This window comes from Hemiscyllium ocellatum, chromosome 3, assembly GCF_020745735.1.
Source record: "Hemiscyllium ocellatum isolate sHemOce1 chromosome 3, sHemOce1.pat.X.cur, whole genome shotgun sequence".
NCBI lineage: Eukaryota > Metazoa > Chordata > Chondrichthyes > Orectolobiformes > Hemiscylliidae > Hemiscyllium > Hemiscyllium ocellatum.
The window spans coordinates 10,980,653-11,005,509 of NC_083403.1; the positions used below are offsets into that span (position 1 = coordinate 10,980,653).

A 24,857-nucleotide genomic window follows, 5' to 3' on the forward strand; every position below is an offset into this window, starting at 1 on the left:
AGTATTGGAAGTTCTCATGTGCTGCTACAAGTTTGTTCCTCAATGTCATCAATAAAAGTGTGAGAGTTTGCTGCACAGAGCTTTGATGCTGTGCTTACTTATATTACCACTGTTAGTATACTTCAAAAGGATTTCATTTCTCATGATATGCTTTAGAATGTCCGAAAGTTGTGAGAAGTGCGAGATAAATGCAAGTTTGTTTTTCTTTCAAAACCTAACATGGGGAAACTAAACGTACGAGACTCCCTCGTCAGGTCCGCACCCCCCCACCAACCCAACCTCCACTCCCGGCACCTTCCCCTGCAACCGCAAGAAATGCAAAATTTGCGCCCACACCTCCTCCTTTACTTCTCTCCAAGGCCCCAAGGGATCCTTCCATATTCGCCACAAATTCACCTGCACCTCCACACACATCATCTATCGCATCCGCTGCACCCGATGTGGCCTCCTCAATATTGGGGAGACATGCCGCCTACTTGCGGAACGTTTCAGAGAACACCTCTGGGACACCCGCAACAACCAACCCAACCACCCCGTGGCTCAACACTTTAACTCCCCCTCCCACTCCACCAAGGACATGCAGGTCCTTGGACTCCTCCATCGCCAGACCATAGCAACACGACGGCTGGAGGAAGAGCGCCTCATCTTCCGCCTAGGAACCTTCCAACCACAAGGGATGAACTCAGATTTCTCCAGTTTCCTCATTTCCCCTCCCCCCACCTTGTCTCAGTCGAATCCCTCGAACTCAGCACCGCCTTCCTAATCTGCAATCTTCTTCCTGACCTCTCCGCCCCCACCCCACTCCGGCCTATCAACCTCACCTTGACCTCCTTCCACCTATCACATCTCCATCGCCCCTCCCCCAAGTCCCTCCTCCCTACATTTTATCTTAGCCTGCTGGACACACTTTCCTCATTCCTGATGAAGGGCTTATGCCCGAAACGTCGAATTTCCTGTTCCTTGGATGCTGCGCTTTTCCAGCAACAAATTTTCAGCTCTGAACTCCAGTATCTGCAGACCTCACTTTCTCCTCGAAACTAAAAGTAACTCAATTTTACTCTTAACACCAGTATTAGTACTAGACTTTTTGATCATACTGAGCTCAGGGTAGGATTAACCTAGGATTATGATTCAATGCGTATTTTCTATGAAATAAACCATTTACGACTTTTTGAATTGAAATAGATTTTTTTCATAGAACTAAATGGTCACTTCACAGGTTAGAATCAATAGAAATGCCAAAAACAGAACATACGTATGCCATTCTGTTCAACATTTTAGAAAATATCATACTGCGCTGAATAGCCAAAGCAGGACCCCCCAGATTCTATTTCCAAACTGTGCTGTTGATTTAACTGGTCTCAACTATGACCACGGAAAAGGGCACAGATGAGAGGAGGGAATTAGTGAGATCTCCCTCACCTAGGAAATTGCATTTGTCAAAATATTTAGTCAGGATGAAACAGGTTTAGTCTTCTATGGTCAAATATCCCACCTAGCCTGAATTTAAAACTGGGCATTACGGGGGCTTATGTTTCAACTGGAGGCTAGAAAAATGTAGCGTTGTGAAGTTATCTGTTGGTTTGTGGTAGAGTGAGGTACCGCATACCGAAAACAACATTAGAGAGTTCTTCCTGAACAGTGACTTAATCCATAATCTGACAGAGATAGTGACTACAATCTCTACGGTGTTAACGGAAATATGTTTACATAATATGGTCTTTACATGTTGAAGTACAGTTAATATGTAAAGCTTCGTTTTCCATTCAGAAGAGTCTGGAATGTGCAGGTATTTTTCAAAAATGTTAAGGACCCAAGTGTTTTATAGTTCAGAAGACACCAGTGCTGAGTTTAGAAATCGGTTTAGTTTCTCTGCCAGAAAAAGGATTCAAGGAACTTCTGGGAACAAGTTACTTCAAAAAAAAGATTATTTGTGAACCTTCCAAACCAGTACTGTTTGATTAGAAATCTTCAAGTTTTTTTAATTGAAAAAATTTAGGACTCTCAAGTTAGTAATGAATAGTATGGTAAGGACTCTTCAAACTGTCTGCACTGACTATGTGGAACAACTTTGAAGAATTCAGTTACACAGAACCCTAAGGACTTGGAATGGCATGGTGAGGGTGTAATTTCCCTGAACCTGGATCTCTAAAAGATAGCCTGAAAAAAGCAGATTGAAATTCACTGTTTGATGTGAGATCATTCTTATTGTCTTCTACATTTAAATAGATTGTTTTTTAAAATTCTTTTGTATAATAAACCTCAGTGACTAACAATCATATTAACTAACAAAATAAAGGTTACCTGGGAGCATAAAACTTTAGTATTATTGTAAAAAATTACATTCTATGAAGCTTTTCACCTTGCACTTATCAGGATAGCTTGTGAGAATACCAATTTGAGAGGAAAACCAACATGTGCACTGTGAGTGGAAAATAATGATGTGTTGGCAAGTGGACTCTGGCATTGTCATGGAGAATGCAGTCATCTCATGCATTCATGATCTATCAAGCCAGATTTCATTCTGGGATCTGATTTTAGATTAGATAACCTATAGTGTGGAAACAGGCCCTTCGGCCCAACAAGTCCACACTGACCCACCGAAGTGCAACCCACCCAGACCCATTCCTCTATATTTACCCCTGCACCTATCACTTCTCCAGATGTGATCATAACACCATCGTTCTCTCCCTTTCTATAGTCCACACCAAGCTTTACCTCACATCATGGATGCCCTAATAACTCTTTAATACCCCAGATTGGCCTAGAAACTTTCCATAAGTGTTCAAGGTTTGTGCGAAGATTTGTAGCTCGGGTGCTTGTTGTTGCAGTTCTGTTCGCCGAGCTGGAAGTTTTTGTTGCAAGGGCAAGGACAGACCACTATAAATACCGGAAGAAACATCAAAGAAGCGCTTCGCAGGAGGCTCCAGAGCACTGATGATGTCGCCTAGCCAGGGGACGAAACGTTTGCAACAAAAACTTCCAACTCGGCGAACAGAACTACAACTTTCCATACCTGTTCAGCTGCCCAGTAACTCTCTAAACATCCACCCTCTGGACTGGTCATTCCCATACCTCAGTGATTGGTTACCCTGTATCCTGAACCTGTTACACTTTAGCTCTCTTAAGTTGCCTAGTAACTCTTTCTATCCCAATAACAACTCTGTAATGACTATCTCCATGCATTACCCCACCTCCGTTTCACCTCTACCCTCTATGCCTGTCACACAGGTCACTCCCACCCCTCACTGTTGGCTTTCCCACAGTTGACTCAGTGACCCCCCCCCTCCCCAGTGATCTATCACCCCCAGTAATTCCCTATACTGTTGCCCTGGTGACCCTCCCATCATCTATTGCCCTGCTGAATCCCCAACTCCCCCCTCCCCGAGTGCTCCTCCACCCCCTCTCGTTGCCACCATCACCCTTTTCCACCGCCCTCTCCTGCCTACCCCCGTTGCCTGGTAAACGCCCTCCCCTGCTGACATCCCTATTGCCCCCATAGCCCCCCCTCGATGACCCCCGTCAATTGCCCCCGGTAACCTCCCCATTACTCCGTGTTGCTCAGTAACCTCCCCCCTCCCTGTTGCCCCAGTAACCCTCACCCTCCTCCCATTGCCTGGGTAACAACCCCTCCCTCGTTGCCCCAGTAATCCCCCCTCCCCCCTGTTGCCCTGGTAACCCTCCCCCTAGTCCTGCCGACCCCATTCCCCCCGGTGATCCCCCGCTCCCGTTGCCCCAGTAACCCCCCGCCTCCTTCACGCTCTGTTGCCCTGGTAACTATTCCCTTCCCCCCTGTTGCCCCGGTAACCCTCCTTCTCTCGCGCCACCCTCACCCGCCCCCCCCCGGCTCGGCTGCTGCTGACGTGTCGCCAGGCCAGTACGCATGCGCCGCCAGCCTGGAGCACTCAACATGGCTGCATCATGGAATCAGATGTGTCTTTCTGTTTTACTGATTACAGCCATCAGCTGTAAGAAAGACCAGCAGAAACTCTTCTCCAACTTCAAACGGTGCATGGATGCAGAATGTAGCAGTAAGTCTTTGAGACTCGTTGGCATTATTCAACAAATTATTAGTTTTAAACAAAGTTGATGTGTCCCAATGATGATGATGATGGAAGGAAGGCAGGCGGAGGGAAATAAACTATTCAGCTGTGTATAATTGGAGACCAGTTGGCAGCTCAGTAATAAGTTGAAGTTTATTGCATCCGTTTTCTGCTCGAAAATGTGAAGCTTCGAGCAACATGGAAGCATGAAATTTAGATGCATTTTATAATGAATTGGTATATGAGGGGTGTGGCAATCTGTTATCTCCCCCCCCCCCCCCCCCCCCCACTTAATGGAAACTTTTATTCGCAGAGAGTTAGACGTTTCTGAATTCAGAACTTTCTTTTTTGTTTGTTTCTTTTTTCTAATTTTCTTGCAAAGTTGCACTGGAATCCTGTTCTTTCAATTAGTATGTTGAAAATTCTAAATACAATCTTATGATAGAAAATCAATTTAGGAGATGAGATTAGTCATTGTTAATTCTCTCCATCATTTAATATCAAAATGAAGGCAACAAGGGATTTTTCATGCTGATTGAAATATCCTAGCTATCATGTTCCCTTTGTTTTAGTTTAATTTGTATGGATTTCTTTTGTAGGAGATGATGTTTACTGTTCCCCCTCAGAGAAAATTGATTTGATTTAATTTTGTTACAGAGTAATATATTCTTGTTTTGATATACAAAATAACAAAAGATTGCTACTTGGAGAGACCAGTCTGTTGTTTCTACTATCCTTAATATCTAGGTGTGAATAATGTTACTTTTGCCAGTGTTAAGACCATATTGGTGATCTGCCTTGTGTATGTTTGTCACATGGATGCCAATCTTCTCCCTAATGCCAAATTATTGCTTACATTTCTCTGCTGTGCAAAATTGTTCTTTAACTCTCTTGCTCATCCTTAGTCTACATTTTACTCGGTAGCCTGAATTAAAATATTGCTTTACATTTTTATGAATTATCGGTGAGAATATTGTTGGGATCTCCATGTCAAAATCAATGTTGATGCATTAGAAAAGATTCAAACAAAAGCAACATAATTTCTTAGGACTCTGTGAAATTATGAAAATAAATAATTGAGCTTGGACACATGATTTGGATATAAGCAAACCCAGTTTGTGAGACTTAGAGAGCACAGCATGTGTTAAATTTAATATTATTTGTTCACCACCCACTCTGCAAATGCCTTAAGTGTGATTACCATAGAATAGAATCCCTACAGTGTGGAAACAGGCCATTTGGCTCAACAAGTCCACACTGACCCTCTGAAGAATAGCCCACCCAGACCCATTTCCCTACCCTATAACTTTTACATTTTCACCTGACTAATGCACATAATCTAAACATTCCTGAACACTATGGGCTATTTAATGTGGCTAATTAATTGTGCATTTCATTAGAATCTCTCATACTGTAAAATGGGTGAACATGGAAGCCAAGGTGGTTTGTTTATGATTGTGTCCAAGTGCAGCATCCAGAAAGATGTAATTCTCGAGCTGGTCTCTGGATCGCAATTTAATTGTGAAATTCTTGATCAATGCCCCATAATCTAGGCACATTGAGGTCAGTTGGAGTAACCATCTTCCATTCTAGTTGTGATCAGTTAGGTTAGATTAGATTAGATTACTTAGTGTGGAAACAAGTCCTTTGGCCCAACAAGTCCACATCGACCCTCTGAAAAGCAACCCACCCAGACCCATTGCCCTACATTTACCCCTTCACCTAACACTACGGGCAATTGAGCATGGCCAATTCACCTAACCTGCACATCTTTGGACTATGGGAGGAAACCGGAGCATCCGGAGGAAACCCACGCAGACACGGGCAGAATGTGAAAACTCCATACAGACGGTTGCCGGAGGTGAGAATTGAACCCAGGTCCCTGGCGCTGAGGCAGCAGCGCTAACCACTGTGAGCTGAATATGGACCTAGAAAGAACTGGAAATGATGTGGAAACAGGCCAATAAGCCCTGCCAGTCTGTTGGTCAAAGATGGAACGTGCTGGAGAAAGTTGGTGGCTGTGACACAGTTCATGTTTTTCAGTGACTCTTTATCAGATCTCTTGATCTATTTATATTGTCCTGCTTCAAATTCTCATTCTGGCCAAGTATATTGCTTTTTATGAGTGACCTATGTCCTCTTTTTCTTGATCCCTCCCTGATAAGTCTGTTTCTATACACACTACCATCTCTCTGTTTTAAGAAGTCTTTATGGAATCACGCTCACAATCACTTGTATTCCATAATTTCCTTAATTTTTTCCAGTCCTCATTTGTATTTATTTCCTCATACCAGAAAGCAGCAGCAGCTGCGCTCTAACTTTACATTGACTCAATGTCTCTCTTACATTCTACACGAAGCTACACATTTGATGCTGTGGTCTTACACAGGTTTTAGTCGATCCACTTTTATGTGTTTTGAATTTAAATCACTTAAAAAAAATTTTCAATCCTTTGCTCGAAAATTTGGTATGTCAAATTACTTTTGCTAGTTATTCTTTGATCTCATGCTTTGGAACATCATAATGTAATGAAAGGTGTGAGATAATTGTTGTGTAGAGGGAGGCAGGATGTAGTGGTAATGTAATGGTCTAGTAATCCAGAACCCCAGCTTGACATTTTGACAGCATGGGTTTGAATCCAACCATGGTAGATGGTGAAATAAATAACAAAAATTATAAGTTGACATTGTGTCAAAATCCATTTGGTTCATTAATGTCCTTTAGGAAAGGAAATTTGCCATCCTTGCCTGGCTGACATGTGACCCCCAGACCACCACAATGTGGTTGACCTTTAAACACACTCTTCACTGTATTAAACGGCTGCAATGTTTAAACAAACCTGATGAGCCACCTAGCATTGAACTCGGCACTGGAAACTTTGATGACAAACAGAGCTGTATTGACTTTTACCAACAACTGCCAAATTGGGAAATCTGTCAGAGAGTCGAGTCAAGCAAGTCTGACATTTTGTGAGGTATGACTCTGAGTATTTCAGTCTCTGAGACAACAGTATCACCATTCCTGCCGTTCTGCTACCAGCACTGCCAGTGTGATGACCTCAGAAGACTTCGCTTGCAGGAGAAACATAATGCACCTGAATGCCTGCCGAAGAGAAATTTACACATTTGTGTGGACAGGAAATACAATGAAGAATCCTCTAGAGGACATTCTCACCCACTCAAATGGCTGGAATCTCCTGTGTCAATTACAAATAAATTGCTCCTGCCGGATGCTTGATTAACTTCCATACAGTTTATTCTTGTTTGAATTGCTTTACAATTTTCACGATTGTATTGTATGTGCTTTACAGTTATCATTGTGTTGTACCCCGACAAAGCATGCCTGGGCCTTCAGTTCTGGGAAGAGCATTCTGGCCATCTGTGCAGAGAATCAGTTCTGTGTCAGCCTGGTCAATTTCTCTTCCACGAAATTGCTTTGTTTAATAAATCGCTTGTCAATTTCACCGCCATCCTCGTTTGTGGTCTCTGATTCATTGTGCTGAATATCCCCGACAATAATGAGTAGATCAAATTTAAGCTACAGCCAGTTGTGAATAGTGCTGAATGTTTAAACAACTAATAGGAAATGGCAGCTCCACAAATATCTCCATTTTTAATGATGGGGAGTCCAGAACATCAGTGCAAAGATGAAGCTGACATATTCATGCCCATCTTGATCCAGAGGTGTTGATTGGATGATCAGTCTCACATCCCCAGCATCACCGGTATCAGCTTCAGTCAATTTGAATCATTCTGCATGATGTCAACAAATAGCTGCAGACACCGTATCCTATAAAAATAATTGACTTCTCAGGATAGTTGGGGATGGGAAGTAAATGCTGCTCCAACCATCTATGTCCACATTAACTGAATGAATAAAAATAAATAAACTCAAGGCTTTATTTTCAAGGTGAGAATGGATCAATACCATACTGCATTGAGCACTTATTTATACTCTTGTACATTTTTTCTTCATCTGCGTTCTAAGTTGCTGCTTCCTATCCAACTGTGTGTATTTGATTCATAGAATCATAGAACCCTGACAAAATGGAAGCAGGTTGTTTAGTCCATTGAGCCAACACCGACCCTCTGAAGACCATCCAGACCCACCCCTCTACCCTATCCCCGTAACCAAAGAACAAAGAATGTTCCAGCACAGGAACAGGTTGTTTGGCCCTCCAAGCCTGCGCGGATCCAGATTCTCTAAACCTGCCACCTATTTTTTAAAGATCTGTATCACTTTGCTCCCTGTCCATTCATTTATCTGTCTAGGTACATATTAAATAATGCTATTGTTCCTACCTCTACCACCTCTGCTGGCAATGCGCTCCAGGCCGCCACCACCCTCTGCATAAAGAACTTTTCTCACGCCTCTCCCCTAAAATTTTCCCCTGTTGCTTTGAACTCATAACCCCTAGTAATTAAGTTCCGCACTTGAGAAAAAGCTTCTTGCTATTCACCCTGTCTATACCTGACATGATTTTGTCAACCTCAATCCGATCCCCCCTCAACCTCCTGTCTTTCTAATGAAAATAATCCAAATCAATTCAAACTCTCTTCATAACTAGCACCCTCCAACCAGACAACATCCTGGTGAACCTTCTCTGCACCCTCTCCAAAGCATCCATATCCTTTTGGTAATGTGGCGACCAGAACTGTATGCAGTATTCCAAATGTGGCCGAACCAAAGTCCTATACGACTGTAACATGAGCTGCCAACTCTTATAATCAATACCCCGTCTGAAGGAAAGCATGTCGTATGCTGCCTTGACCTTGAATTGGATCTTCCAAAATGCATCACCTTGCATTTGCCTGGATTGAACTGCATCTGCCATTTCTCTGCCCATCCCTCCAATCTATCTATATTCTGCTATATTCTCTGACAGTCCCCTTCACTACTTGCTACTCCACCAATCTTGGTGTCAACTGCAAACTTGCTAATCAGACAACCGATACCTTCCTCCAAGTCATTTATATATATATATATCACAAACAACAGTGGTCCCAGCATGAATCCCAATGGAACACCACTGGTCACAGGTCTCCGTTTTGAGAAACTCCCTTCCACTACTACTCTATCTCCTGTTGCCCAACCAGTTCTCTATCCATCTAGCAAGGATACGTGGATCCCATGCGACTTCACCTTCTCCATCAGCCTACCATGGGAACCTTACCAAATGCCTTACTAAAGTCCATTTTCGTGACATCTACAGCCCCCCCCCCCCCATCAATCAACTTGATCACTTCCTCAAAGCATTCCATTAGGTTTGTAAGACATGACCTTCCCTGCATAAAACCATGCTGCCCATTACTGATAGGCCCATTTTCTTCCAAATGATTGCTCTACCACTGACATCAGGGTCATTGGTCTAAAATTACCTGGAGCAAGGGGCCAACATTAGCAATTCTCCAGTCCTCTGGAACCTTATCTGTGTTCAAGGATGCAAAGATATGTTAAAGCCCCAGCTATTTCTTCTCTTGTTTCCCTCAGTAACCTGGGGTAGATTCCATCTGGACCTGGGGACTTGTCTACTCTGGCACTGTGAGATAGCAGTGCTAACCACTGAGATATTGTGCTGCATTGTCCCATCTGCAGTAACATCTGCAATTCACTGATGATAAACAACTAAACAATGTAATGATAGCTTGGCATTTAAAAAAAACGGGAGCCATGCAAAATTATTCTTTATTGACTAGGCAGCTAAAACATGAAGGAATGGGAAGGGACAGCTTTTAAGGGGAATTGAGATAGGTTGGAGGAGGTCAGGTGATGTGTGCGTATGAGAAAGCATGCTGGTGAAGAGTGCTGGAGGTGGGAATAAGTGCTGTTTGTGAAGGTATTGGGGAGTGGATGAGGGAGATGCATGAAGATGTGGGGAGTGGCTGAGGTCGGGTGTGAAGATGTACGGGAGTGGGTGAGCGAGGTCTCTGGGAGCATGCTGCTAACTGTCACTTTGATGTTTTGTATCTTACAGTGCTGATGTGTCGAGGTAAAGCTGTGCAGGATTTCACAGGTCCCGACTGCCGTTTCCTCCGGTTTAAAAAGGGTGAAACGATTTACATCTATTATAAATTAGCAGGGGAAAGGGACGATCTATGGGCTGGAAGTGTGAGTATTTTATTTGTATTAATGTTAGCCATATGAAGTAAGCTTGGAACTATCAGCAATCAAATCATTGTTTCGTTAAATAAACAGTACGCCCTCTGAATAAAATGATGTGGCTTCAGGCCCAAGTCCAAGGTATAAGCACAAAATCTGAGGGATATGAGTTGTGTACTGAAGAGTTGTATAGTTGGATGTTGCTGCTGCCACATTAAACTGAAGCTCTCTCTGCCTGTTCAGGTGGGTGTTAACATTTGAATTGCTGGAGGAAGAAAGACCAATGTCCATTTCATTCACCTTATAACATCCTGGAGTTCACATGATACTGTAACTATTGTCTAATGACATTAATCATAATTAGCATACAATTTGAAGAGCAGCAGGAAGTGCATTGTCGAGTGACTTGTTGAATACCATTGCAGCCTGTGGTGTAAATAGCTCCACGTGGACAGAATGAGGTGTCATATCCTTGTTGGGAGACAGCAAACAGGAACTGTAATTTCCATATTTGTGATTTGCCCACAGCATTTCTCAGCTTGTTTTACCAGCCTTCAGTTGTATCCTATTATGTATCTGCCCAGAAGTCTGTAGGAGTTAGAAAGGAAGAAGAGGGGAAAAAAAGAGTTGTAACAATCCTGGAAAACATTTTGAGTTAGAATCTTAGTGTGGAATCAGTCCTTTTGGTCCAACTTATTTGAGCAGTCCGGACAGCCCAATCCGACTAGTTCCATTTGCCAGCACTTGGGTCATATCCTTCTAAACGCTTCCTATCGATATACCCATCCAGATGTCTTTTAAATGTTATCATTGTATCTGCCTCCTCTACTTCCTTTGTTCCGTACATTCACCATCCTCTCACCAAAACTTTTCCCTTTCACCTTAAACCTACACCCTCTAGGTTTTGACTCCCCTAACCCAGGGAAAGGGACCTTGGCCGTTCACCCTATCCATGCCCCTTATGATTTTATAAGTTCTTCCCCTCAGCCTCCGATGTTCCTTGGGAGAAAATCCCCAACCTATTCAGCATCTCCCTATAGCTCAAACCCTCCAGTGTCAGTCACATCCTTGTACATCTTTTTTGCACTCTGAAGTTTAATAACATCCTTCTTACAGACGGGCCAGATTTGTACGCAATATTCCAAAAGTGGCCTCACCATTGTCCTGTACAGCCGCAACATAAAGTACCAACTGCTATACTCAAATGTTCTGACCAATGAAAGTAGGTGTACCAAATGCTGCCTTCACCACCCTGCCTACCTGTGACTCAGCACTCAGTGACACATTACAAGGAATGACTTGTTTAGATTTGTGCACAACCCTTTTCTAACAAGTATAGTGTGTAATGCTGACATCTGCCTGACAGTGTGGAAAATTGCCCAGGTATTTCCTGTACACAAAGCAGTTCAAATCCAAATTAAACAATTTTCATTTAATCTACTCTCAATCATCAGTAAAGAGGTGGTGGGTGTCATGAATCAAATAGCATTAACCCAGCAATAACCTGCTCGTTGATGTTAAGGTTGGGTTCTGTCAGGGCTACTCAGCTCCTGAGCTCATTACAGATTTAGTATGACAGACTGCAATAGTACAGGAAGGCAGCTCACCAACATCTTCTCAAGGGCAGCTAAGGGAAGCCATAAATGCGGCCAGCCAGCATTGCAACATTCCACAAATGAATTAAAAGCAAATTGGTTCAAATGTGGATAAAGGACCTGGATTCCAGAGCTGAGGTGAAAGTGATTGCCCTTGATATCAATAAACCATGTGACCAAATGTGGCATCAAGGATCCCTAGCAACATTGGAGTCAGTAAAAATTGGTGAGGGGAAACATTCTACTGGTTAGAGTTATACCTGGCACAAAGAAAGATGGCCATGGTTGTTGGAGGCCACTTATTTCAGCTCTAGACCATTTCTGCAGCAATTCTTCAAGATATTTCCAGAATTGAATCACTCGCTACAAGATCCTGGGAGTTAGTATTGACCTAAATTTAACTAGACTTGCTATATAAATACTGTGGTTTCAAGAGCAGGTCAGAGGTTAGAAATCCTGCAGCGAGTAACTCATCACTTGACTCCCCAAAGCCTTTCCACCATTTACACGATACAAATCAGGATTGTGATGGAATACTCCCCACTGGATGAGTACAGCTCCAACAACAGAAGAACATTGACACAATCCAAAGAAAAAACACACTTCTTGATTGGCACCACATCCTCAAACACATTGTCTACGTGATGATGCACTGCAACGATTCGCTGAGGCTTCTTCAGCAGCACCTTCGAAGCTCCTAAACACACTCAAAGGACCAGGGCAGCAGATAAATGTGAACACCTGCAAGACCCCCTCCTACCATTCAGCGATATAATGGTAATGTATTGCCATTCCTTCATTGTTGTTGGAATTGTCTTTCAAACAATTCCATAGATCTGCTCCATGGTCTCTGGTTGTTCAGGAAGGTGGCTTGTCGCCACCACCTTGAGGACAACTGTGAATGTACAATAAATGCTGGCCTTGCCCAACAATGCCCACATCCTGTGAAAGAATAATAAGTTCGCCATGAATTCAACTTTGTGATCAACTTTGAGAGAAATACTGGTGTCAGTGAATGTCAGTCCCAATGACTTATGACTTGCACAATGTCATAAAATTGTTTAAAGTTCCAGAAATCAATGGGTATGAAGTTCCTGTGTTGCAGACAAGCATAATATCCCTTTTCCGATTGTAATCTGTGGGATGCTTCTTAAATTAATCTTTGTGAGGAAGCATCTTCTGTGACCATTCATTGATTCCAAGCAAGCTAAGTCCCATCTTCACCTCAAGCTGCCACACATTCCCAGCAAGGGTCACCTGGGAAGTGATGGGAGCTGGGACTATGTCAGCTTTCTGTTTCTTGTTTAAAAAAAATGTATTTCTGCCTCCTAATCTAGGGAATCTGAGGGCCTTTGTGTCCTTTCAAATACTGGGATTACGGGACTCGAACAAAGTGTGGAGCTGGAAAAAGCGCAGTAGGTCAAGCAGCATCAGAGGAGCAGGAGAGTCGAGGTTTTGGGCAGGACCCTTCGCTGGTTCAGATGAATGGTCCTGACAGAAACATTGACTTTTCTGCTCCTCTGATGCTGCTTGACTTGCTGTGCTTTTTCCAGCTCCACATTTTATCGATTCTGATTTACAAACATTTGTAGTCCTCACTATCTCCAGGATCCTCAGCTGTACCCAGCATTCTGGCAGTCAGGATGTTGTGGGTGCAGGTGGTTTTCAACCATTTTTTGCTGCACATAAATTAGTTTGTAATCTTCCAATTCTCCAAATTTACTTCCAGTGAAGAATCTTGCATTTAGGATGGATTACAAATAGCTGAATGTGTAATCTAATCTCCGACAGTAAATGTAGAACAGAAGCTGTGAACAGTCAATAAATTTGAGGTTGCTTCAGATAGGTGAACAGTTGGCATAGTTTAAGGTTGGTTTATTGCCCATGGTATCTCTACATATTAACCAGCTTAGTGATAAGGGGATGTGCTTATCTTTGTGATAAATGACAAATGTGTTTGCTTTGTAATTTCCTGCAACAGTGCAGTGTGTCTTGTACCATTCACAACAAAGTTTGGTACAGGTATTTGTGGTATGAGAATTAATTAACTCTTTTGAATGATTTCACTTTCAAGTTTTAAAATTACTTATTTGTATTGGTGACAGTTGTTATATTTTATTCTGTATAAATCGGTTTGACACATGCTGATATCTGAGCAGTAATGTCAAAGCAGTAAAGTATTTTCATGAGATCTGAGGAGAAACACCGTCTAATAACAATTACTTCCTCATGTTCCAGAACCAGCATATCAGTCAGCAAACAAAATTTCTGTATAATCTCTTGGCTTGGAAATCTCCTCTTAGACTTTCTATGTTGTTTGTACAACCAATTATGAAAGGTTCACTTATTCATCTGCCTGCCCAGACCAACTCAGACTCTCATTCCCTGTGTTTTAATTCCTGTTAGCTCTCAAATATTTCAATCAAAGTATTGGGAGAAGCAAGAGAAACGTGATGGCTATAAGACTTGACTTTTGTTTTCTTGGATGTACTCACTTCTGTGTCTTTGAGATGCTATTAAAGAATTTAACTTTTGATTCTAATGCAAGCAGCCTACTTTTTTCATGTTCTGCTAAATTTCTCCTAAACTGGTCAAAGAATGCCAGAATTACAATGTCCCATCAAATCGCCTCCCAGCTGTCTTGACCCAAGTCACAAGCAGAAATGGATCAACACTCTGTATAAGACACTCAGTATTCAGTTGTCTAATGAAATTAGAGCAGTGTACAGTATATAGGTTAGTATTCATTATGTATCAAGATTATCATTAGGATTGTTAGAGGGGATCCATGGTAAGTAAAAATTTAGAAAATCATTTATTTTGATAGTTATTTTTGTTAGGATTTGACTTTCTAACTGGTTTTATAACCCTTGTGTTGAAAGGCTGGTCTGCTCTTGAGCCTGTTTTCTGTTGCTGTTCTGAAGATGGTAATTGTTTTCATTGATTTACCTTCATTATATCTGCAACATTACTTGATATTCAAATGTTTTCTTTCTCATAGGTGGGGAGTCAGTTTGGATATTTCCCCAAAGATTTTGTTGAAGTAAATCTAGTATACTCAACTGATGAGGTGGAATTGCCTGCTGAGGTAGGTGTGTGTACTTGTGTTATATATCAGTATAAAACTACAGATATTGGCTATGCTGCAACAATCTGTAAAACTCTGGTTTCAAATTTTGGGGCGATCCCTCAGTGATCAGATTACTGTTTTTCTTCATCTTGTAAGTTTGTGTTTCTTTATTGTGTCACAGTGTACCAATACATCATATTTTGTGCCACAAAAACACAGAACGTCTTTGTGAAGCTGACAGTGTTGTTCCAGAGTTAATGCAATGTCTTGATCTATCTATTGGGATTGATCCCATCAGGCCCTGGGGACTTAGCTGGCTTAGTGTTTTTCAAGACATCCAACACCACCACCACCTTACAACTAACATGCCCTAGAGTATCAACCTACCCCTTCCAAATCTTACCATCATCCATGGTCTCCTTGGTGAATACCAGTGTGAAATACCCTTCCTCTAGTTCCATGCATAAATTCCTTCCTTTGTCCTTCGACAAACCTACTCTTTCCCTAGTTCTTGAGATAAAGTACATTTAAAATGCCTTGGAGCTCTCCTTAATCCTATTTACCCAGGACATTTTATAGTCCCTTTTAGCCCTCCTAATTCCTGGTTTAACTTCTTTCCTGCTTCCTTTATATTCCTCAAGGGCCTTGTCTAAGTTTCCTAAACTTTACTAATGTTCCCTTTTTCAATTTTGACTAAACTTGCAATATTTCTTGTCATCCAGTTTTCCCAAATTTTTCCATCCCCATTTTAATTTTCAAAGGAACACGCTGGTCCTGAACTCTGAGCAACTGGCCTTTAAAAGGCTCTCACATATCAGGTGTCAATTTGCCCTCGAGCAGCTAATCCCAATCTAATTTCTCAACTTCCTGCCTAATGTTTTTTGGTAGGTTGTAAAGGCAGAAGTGCCACATTGGTTACTGAAAACAGCTTAAGTAAATAACTTGAGGCCTTTAGGTTTTTAAAACCATTATAACGTTGGAGGGGGAGTAGCCAGCTCTCTCAGACCAGGCTTTCTAGTTTTCTTTTAGCTTTAGTGGTCAGAAGCAGTTTCGGGTCTCAGAAGAGTTGGAAGTTTCATTAAATGATTCCTAGCTGCTACTTTCTCTGAAATCTTTCTTGATGTTCTTTTCTCCTGGATTAGAGAACTGCTTGTAAGAATCTCTGTCTGATTTTACTTTTATGCCAAGGGATGTGTTTATGAGATGTTACTATCGTGGGACAGTTAATTAGTAATAGGTATTGTATCTATTATTTAGTTAAGATTTCCAATAGCTAAATTATTCTCAATTCCTCTTTCTTTTGTTTGTTTTTTAATTTTAGTGTTTAAATAAATTGTGTTTCACTTAATGCCAAGTAGTTTAATCAGTCACGTCACATCTGGAACATGCACTTCACACCTATCTTTTAAAGTAAGAAATGTTAGGGTCTAGCCTGCCTACCATAAAATACTTTGAGGGGTCTGGAATGGGCCATAACACTACCTATACTGTAAATTGTTTCAAGAAATCCTCATGAATGCACCTAACAAATTCTGCCACATCTAAGCTCCTGGTACTATGAGAGTCCCAGTCAATATTGGAAAAGGTAAAATCATCTATAACAATCCTGTTGTCTTTAGATTTTTCCCATGATCTGCTTCCATATCTGTACTTTTGTCTCTCACTGGCTATTGGAAGTCCTATTATATTATCCATCATAGTGACTGTACATTTCATATTTCTGAATTGTACCCATATGGCTTCGCTGGATGAGCCCTCCAAGATTTAGTGCAGCTGTGAAATTGTCCTTAATCTGTAATTCTCAATTTACCTTTCTCTTATCATGCCTGAAACATTTAAACTCCAGGACATTGAGCTGCTAGTCCTGCCCTTCTCTCGATGAAGTTTCTGTAATGGCTATAACATTGTGTTTCTGTGTGCTAAGCTGACCTGCCTTACTTGCTACGCTCCTTGCATTAAAATAAATAAACTTCAGACAGTCAGACTTGGCGTGACCATTAACTTGGCCCTATCTGTCCTCCTTATTTGACTTAGTGATATAAATTTTATACATTCTTCTCAATCACTCAACATGCTGATCTACTGCTCTGGTTCCTACCCCCTACCACATGAGCTAAGTCCTCACTGTAGCAGTAGCAAACTGCCTTGTAAGGAGATTGGTGTTGCTGCTGTTTATACAGGCACTGAGTGTAATCCTGAGCTTACAATCCTAGATGTCCTGCTTTCAATTTTCTACCTAACTCCTAAAATTCCCTTTGCAGGACCTCTTCACTCTTCCTGTCATTAGTACCAATATGAACCATGACCTTTAGCTGCTCACCCTCCCGTTTCCGAATATTCCGTGCTCACAGAGACATCCTTGATCCTGGCACCAGGGAGGGAACACACCATCCAGAAATGCTAGAGAAGCAAGGGCCAAATGGGAAGGAACCATTGAACACAATTAATATTATTTAAAATAAAGCTTGAGAAATTAATGAGACTGAAAGTTGATAAATCCTCAGGGCCTGACTGTGTAAATCCCAGTGTACTAAAGGGCATGGATATAATGGATGTGTTGGTTGTCATCATTGGAAATTCTGTCTATCCAAAACTATTCTGGCAGAGTGGAGAGTTACACATGCAACCCCACTCTTTTAAAAAAGGCGGGAGGCCGAGAACCGGGCGTTACAGACCAGTTAGCCTAACATCAGGAGAAGAGAAAATTCTGGAGTCTATTGTAAAGTGATACTCGGACACTTGGAGAATACCATTGGGATTGAACAAAGTCAGCAAGGATTTATGAAAAGGAAATTATGTTTTACAAACCATCAGGAGTTTTTTTGAACCCAGAGCTAATTGGAGGAGATGACAGAGAACTAGTGGAAAGGGGAATATTTGGATTTTCAGAAAGCTTTTGGTGAAGTCCCACAAGGAGGTTAGTGTGCAAAATTGAAACTGTGGGATTCATGGCAATACACTGGCATGGATTGAGAATTGGTTAGCAGACAAGAAAAGAACAAAAGGATTGTTTTCAGAGTGGATGGTGATGAGAAAAGATCAGTGCTATTCAAAATATTTATCAACAATATAAGACATATTTTGAGGTTTGCTGATGAATCAAAACTAGATGGGATAGAGTGTTGAGGAGGACATAAAGAATCTTCAAGACCACTTAGACAAGTTGACTGGACATATGCATGGCAGGTATAAAATAATGTGGGTAAACTTGACATTGTCTGCTTTGGTTTGGCACAGCACACTATTATTCACAGTTAAAAATCTCAACACCAGGTTATAGTCTAACAGGTTTAAGTGGAAGCACACTACCTTTCAGAGTGCCGCTCCTTCAGGTGGTTGTGCCACCTGATGAAGTAACGATGCTCTGAAAGCTAGTGTGCTTCCAATTAAACCTGTTGGACTACAATCTGATGTTGTGTGATTTTTAACTTTGTACACCCCAGTCCAACATCGACATCTCCAAATCATTTAAATGATTGATTAGGAAATGTACAGCAGTCACCGAAAGTAAACATGCAGGTGCAGCAAGCAGTCAGGAAGGCAAATGGCACTTTGGTCTTCATTGCAAGAGTGTTGTGAGTACAGGAGCAATGAATCATCCTTCTGCTGTACAAGGCCTTGGTGTGACTACATCTGGAGTACTGTGTGTAGATTTGATCTCTTGATCTAAGAAAAGGTCAATTTTCCATAGGAGTGCAACAAATGTTCACCATAGACTGGGATTTCTGTAAGAAAGGTTTGTTGTATGAGTCATGGAATTGTGCTGCATGCAAAAAGGCCATTCAACCCACCATTTGCATGATGGTCACGAAGCACCTATCTAATCTAGTGCCACTTTACGGCACTTGGCCCATAACCTTGTATGCTGTGGCGCTTCAGGTAATCACCTAAACACTAGGGGCGGCACGGTGGCACAGTGGTTAGCACTGCTGCCTCACAGCGCCTGTAGACCTGGGTTCAATTCCCGACTCAGGCGACTGACTGTGTGGAGTTTGCACGTTCTCCCCGTGTCTGCGTGGGTTTCCTCCGGGTGCTCCGGTTTCCTCCCACAGTCCAAAGACGTGCGGGTCAGGTGAATTGGCCAAGCTAAAATTGCCCGTAGTGTTAGGTAAGGGGTAAATGTAGGGGTATGGGTGGGTTGCGCTTCGGCGGGTCGGTGTGGACTTGTTGGGCCGAAGGGCCTGTTTCCACACTGTAAGTCTAATTTAATCTAACTACTCGGAATGGTAGAGCAGGCTCAATGGGCAAATATGTACACCTGCTATTTTTGTTTTGTTTTACTTTTAACTATCTCCCTTAGTCTTCGAATCCCCCACCCCTGGGGAAATAATCTCTCAGCAGCTACTCTGTCAAGCCCACTTAGAATCTTCGGAGACACCCTCCCTTTTTTTATTCACTCATAAGATGTGGGTATTACTGGCTGGGCCCGCATTTATTGCCTATCTGAGCTGCCCTTGAGAAGGTGATGGTGAGCTGTCGTCTTGAGTCACTGCAGACTACTTGCTCCAGATTGACCCACAATGTTGTCAGGGAGGGAATTCCAGCATTTAGACCCATGGATACTGAAGGCGTGGAGAGATATTTCCAAATCAGGGTGGGTTGAGTGGCTTTGAGGGTAGTGGTGGTCCTATGTATCTACTGCCCTTGTCCTTCTAGATGGAAGTGACTGTGGTTTAGAACGTCCTGTTCAAAGATCTTTGAATTTCGTTAGTGCAACTTGTAGATAGTACACATTGCTGCTATTGAGCATTGTTGGTGGACGGAGTGAATGCCTGTGGGTGTGTCGATCAAGAGGACTGCTTTGTTCTGATGGTGTCAAGCTTCTTGAATATTGCTGAAGCTGCATTCATCCAGGCTTGTAGGGAATATTCCATCACACTGTGTCTTGTTGATGGTGGACAGGCAGTGGGGAGTCAGGAGAGGCCTGTCATTTTCACCCCACCTCAGGAATTCAACTCTTTTGTCCATATGTGAACCAAGGCTGCCAATAGGCCAAGAATTAAGTGGCTCACACTGTGTGTCAGTGAGCAGGGTATTGCTGAGCTGGTGCTGTTTACTGTTGATGACACCTTCCATCACTTTTATGATGATTCAGAGTAGACTGACAGGGTGGTTAGATTTATCCTGCTTTTTGTGAACAGGACATAGCTGGGCAATTTTGCACATTGTCCATGTCAGTGTTGAAATTGTACTGGAAAACTTGGTTCGGGGTGTGATAAAATATGAAGCTCAAGTTTTCAGTACTACTGCCAGAATATTGTCAGGGCCCAAAGCATTTGCGGTATCCAGTGCCTGTAACAGTTTCTTGATATCATGTGGAGTGGATTTTGAGTTGGTTGAAGACAGGCATCTGTGATGTTGAGGGTCACTGGAAGAGGGAGGCTGAGATGGATTTTTCAGTTGGGACTTCTAGCTGAAGTCCTTATCTTTTAGTAAAAAATGAGGTCTGCAGATGCTGGAGATCACAGCTGCAAATGTGTTGCTGGTCAAAGCACAGCAGGCCCGGCAGCATCTCAGGAATAGAGAATTCGACGTTTCGAGCATGAGCCCTTCATCAGGAATAAGAGAGAGTAGCCAAGCAGGTGCTGAGTTGAGGGAACCGACTGAGACAAGGTGGGGGGAGGGGAAATGAGGAAACTGGAGAAATCTGAATTCATACCTTGTGGTTGGAGGGTTCCCAGGCGGAAGATGAGGCGCTCCTCCTCCAGCCGTCGTGTTGTTATGTTCTGCCGGTGGAGGAGTCCAAGGACCTGCATGTCCTCGGTGGAGTGGGAGGGAGAGTTAAAGTGTTGAGCCACGGGGTGATTGGGTTGGTTGGTTCGGGCGGCCCGGAGGTGTTCTCTGAAGCGTTCCGCAAGTAAGCGGCCTGTCTCACCAATATAGAGGAGACCACATCGGGTGCAGCGGATGCAATAGATGATGTGTGTGGAGGTACAGGTGAACTTGTGGCGGATATCTTAGCCTGCTTGGCTACTTTCTCTTATTCCTGATGAAGGGCTCATGCTCGAAACGTCGAATTCTCTATTCCTTATCTTTTAGCCTTCTCTTTTACAGTGTTATTCGTAACGTTATTCTCCCTTTCTTCAGTATCGTCTACCTTTTTGGTGCATTTTGTAGATAATCATGCCTCATAGTGTGACCTTAACCAGTGAGAATGCTCTTTAAAACCTGTCTCATTGATTTAAACATAAATTTGTTCCTCCTTGTGTATATTGACCCAACACTGGAAATTGTTTTATACCTTTAAAGGCCATTGTTGCTCTAACAACAGTACAATTGGAGTTCTGTTTAACAGAAAGGGTTGAGCAAACCTGCACTTTCCTCCTCTTTTATTAATAATTAGGGGAAATTATTTCACGAGAGAATATTTGTTGGGTTGTCACTGGGCTTTCTTGGTTTGTGTTGATATAATGTACAAAGGGGAAAATTGGATTTTAAATATCTGCTGTAAATACTGTATGTTACTGTTAATTCCTTAACTCAGATGCTCTTCCCATTGCCATTCATGAATTAGAACTTGTACACACTTCAGCTTAATGGTGTGTAACTATTTCTTCAAACTCTGGTTTTCTCCTGTTTTACAGGAAACTGATTTTGCTTGTTTTAATGAAGAGCCTGATGAATTTGATTATGTAGACCTTGATCGCCTGACACGAGCAAATGGAGAAGCCATGATCAATGAAGAGCAGTCAGAATCACACATCGTAGCAACAAAGAAAAGAGATGAAGATACTGGGCAGGAAGTTCCAGCTCCCAAAGTGCCTGATAATAATTTGGGAGAAAATAAAACTAGAGACGATAAAGAGGCAATTAATTTTGCAGACCGGAGTGTCAGTGACTCTCCAGCAGGAACTAAAGATAAGGGAGATGAAACTGTAGATAATATACTAAATGATGAACAAATTCTTCACGTTGAAGATGGAGAATCTGAAGGAAAACCTGCTAATGTGGGTGAAAATGCTTTCTCTTTGGAAGAGCATCCAACAGAAGAGGATGGTAGTAGCCACGTTAAAGTGAGCGCACATTTGGAATCAAGTTCTCAGGGGCTTCAAACCTCACTTCAGACAGAAAATGAGGATCTAAGTGTTGACAGCAAAGACACTAGAGTTTCTTGGAGTGAAGGTGAACTATTAGATATCGAGGAACAAAGATCTCAGAAAGATAAAAGGGAAGACATTTCTGAACTTGAGGAGTCTTTGAAAGTAGAAACTACATTTGGATCAACAATGGATGCAATTGTGGTCGATGAAGAGATGACTAGCAAGGTGACCGTGCTCGATGAAGGTACTGAATTTGATTTTGACCTGCAGAAAGATGAATTAGTTGAGAAAGTAGATCCTGAGGAGGTAGCTCTGCTAACATATTCTGATAGCAAATACCAACAGCAGCCAAAGCTTCCAGAAGAAGACCATGTCCAAGGTGAAGATGTTGGTGAAGACCATATTGTAAAATCTGAAGAAACTACTGCTCAGGATGTTAATCTTGCTGTGACTCCTGTCAATCCAGAAAAGGGCCAATTATTGGATGAGGTAATGGAAGAACTTGTCAATATTAGAGGTGAGGGTGATAAAAAGCTTCAAGTGAGAAGTTCGGAAGGTGAAAACAGTCAAAACGGAAGATTGTGGACTACACTTAGTGACACTTTCAGTTCAGTTGTAAGAAGAGGTGAAACAACGTTAAAGTTTACAGCCCCTCTCAATTCTGATTCCAGAGACACTCCTAAAGAAACTAAGTACAGAAACACTGAAGATTCGGGAGCAAAGGATTTGGTAAATACATCAGAGAAAGAGGTTGAGGAAAAAATTGTGAATACAGCTCCAGAACGAATAGAAAATGATAGAGTGAAGGAGAGGCCTAATGAAATAATGCAACCTGATGGAACTGAGGACACAATTCAAGCTTTCGCCAGGGCCTCTGAAACTGATACTAATTTTGAAACACATTTTAAAGAAAATGAAGGCAAAGAGCAGGTTCAAGGTGTTAGGTCCAAAACTGAAAATGAAATGTCTGGGCTAGAGAGAAAGCACGGTTTGAAAACAAATGGCTCAACTTTTACTGAGGAAGCTGACTCTAATGATTTGTTAAAAAGATCAGAGAAGGATGACCAGACCAGAAAAATTGAACTGAGAACTCTAAGGCATTCTGGTACTGAAGATAAATCAAGAGCCGTGACAAATCAAGGTTCACAAAAGTTAATGCATTTAGAACAAGAACCTGAAATGGAAAAATTGATTGACTCTGAGTCAAAATGGTCCAGAAATATATCTGTTGAGAACTCACGTAGTGGAAATGAAGAGTTGAAATCACAAAATCAAACCAAATCAGCAATAAATAAACCACTTTCTGTAGAGGACCTCAATGGCAAAGAACCGCATGACACAAACCACGCCAAGGAACATCTTGCAAGCCCTAGAGCAAATTATGAGAAAGTAGAGGACTTTGAAATGACAGATGAAGTATTGCAGGATCATGAATCTGATTTGATAAAGAATAACCATAAAGATGCAAGTCATTCATTAGGTAGTAATTCAAAACTAACTGAAGATGATATTTCAGACCAATTGCAGGAAGAAAAGGAGGAAGAGGACATGGACATTTTGGAAGAACTCTATGCTGTTGATCAACCAGAAGAGTTGTTAGAAGATGAAAATGCTGCAGAAGCCAGAATGGCACAAAATACTCATTCTGATACCACTGATCAAGAAGAAACTTCAGATGATGACGAGTTGGATGATGAAGATGTACTCTTGGAAGAGGAAATGAATACAGTGGAGCCAGAGGATCAGATAAACACTACAAATAGCCTCAAAGAAATGCTTGTAGAAAAGGACCATGAAGAAGAATACCGCAAACTTGCTCAGAATATTCAAGATGTGCCAAATAAAGTTGAAAGCCAAAGAGAATTAGAACCCCACCTTAGGCCTGTGGAAGAAAATGCTCTCAATGTGGATAATGAAGACCAGTCTCACCATCTGAAAGATCTGTCTGAAATGTCACAAAAAGTTGTGAGCAAGGGTTTCAAAACTGATAGCACGGTGAATGAGGGTATGCAGTCAGAGATGTACTCCAGTGTTGAAACTACATTAGACCCCTCTGAAGTTGAAAGCAAGGCTAAAGAACCTGTTCATCAAAGCACAGTTATTAGGTCAGAGAACAAAGATTCAAAGTATAATGAAGAAGTGGAACAACTTACAATTTTGAAAGGCTACTTAGGTGAAAAGGGCTTTGAACGTTTGTATGTGTATCTTGATCCACAGCAGGTTCTAGAACTAGAAGCTATGCTTCATGATTTGAACGAGGAACTAAGCCTTAGCAAGTTGTCCAGAACCAATGAGGAAGACATTGAAAAAACTCTTGACCAAATATTGGAGGTATCTGAGACAAGGATTCTTGATATGGTGGAGAATATGTTAGATAAAAGAGAGAACCACTGGCAGGCTGAGGAAAATTCACAAAGCGATGGGGAGTCGATGCTCTTGAATGATCTCCAGGAGCTTATATTTCAAATAAGAGAGAAGTTCTCGGGCAACAATGAGAGTGTTGCACTCATTCCTGGAATGGAAACACCACAAGAAGACAAAGATTCACCCAATGGTAAGAGTTTAAACTAATTTCTTTTGGGGTTGTCCATTCAGAGCAAAGCAGCCTGCATGATTTGTGGCCCTATATCCCTTGCTTCCTCCACAACTGACAGTCAGTGGCAGCAATATGTACCACTTACAGGATGCACTGCAGCAACTCACCAAAGCTTCTTTGAAGCACCTGTGAAGCCACAGCCTTTACCACCGAGATGGTCAAGGGCAGCAGATGCATGGGAGTCACGGCATGTATAACTTACTTTTTGCACACCCTTGCCTGACTTGTACTTTGTGTGTCCTTCGTTGTTGCTGGGTCAAAATCTTGGAAATATCGACTTATTAGTGCTGTGGGTGTCCCTACATGAAATGCTCTTCAGTTGTTCAAGAAAGCAACTTACCCTATCTCTGGCGACCAACTAAACACAGACATCCACTATAAAGCCACTGACCTCTCTCAGCTACCTGGACTACA

At 42.0% G+C, this 24,857-nt stretch overlaps 1 protein-coding gene across 3 annotated transcripts in view; it reads left to right on the plus strand.

The window, feature by feature from the left end:
• Positions 1-3,906: 3,906 nt before the first annotated feature.
• Positions 3,907-24,857, plus strand: part of LOC132830565 (transport and Golgi organization protein 1 homolog) — a 112,291-nt gene continuing 91,340 nt past the window's right edge. For 2 of the 3 annotated variants that reach the window (XM_060848362.1, XM_060848372.1), the window contains exons 1-4: positions 3,907-4,031; positions 10,018-10,151; positions 14,739-14,825; positions 21,392-24,401. In XM_060848362.1, the coding sequence (XP_060704345.1) occupies positions 3,911-4,031; positions 10,018-10,151; positions 14,739-14,825; positions 21,392-24,401 (3,352 nt within the window). In that variant the 5' untranslated portion in view covers positions 3,907-3,910. The remainder of the gene's footprint in view (positions 4,032-10,017; positions 10,152-14,738; positions 14,826-21,391; positions 24,402-24,857) is intronic. The other variant, XM_060848381.1, reaches the window with a different exon arrangement.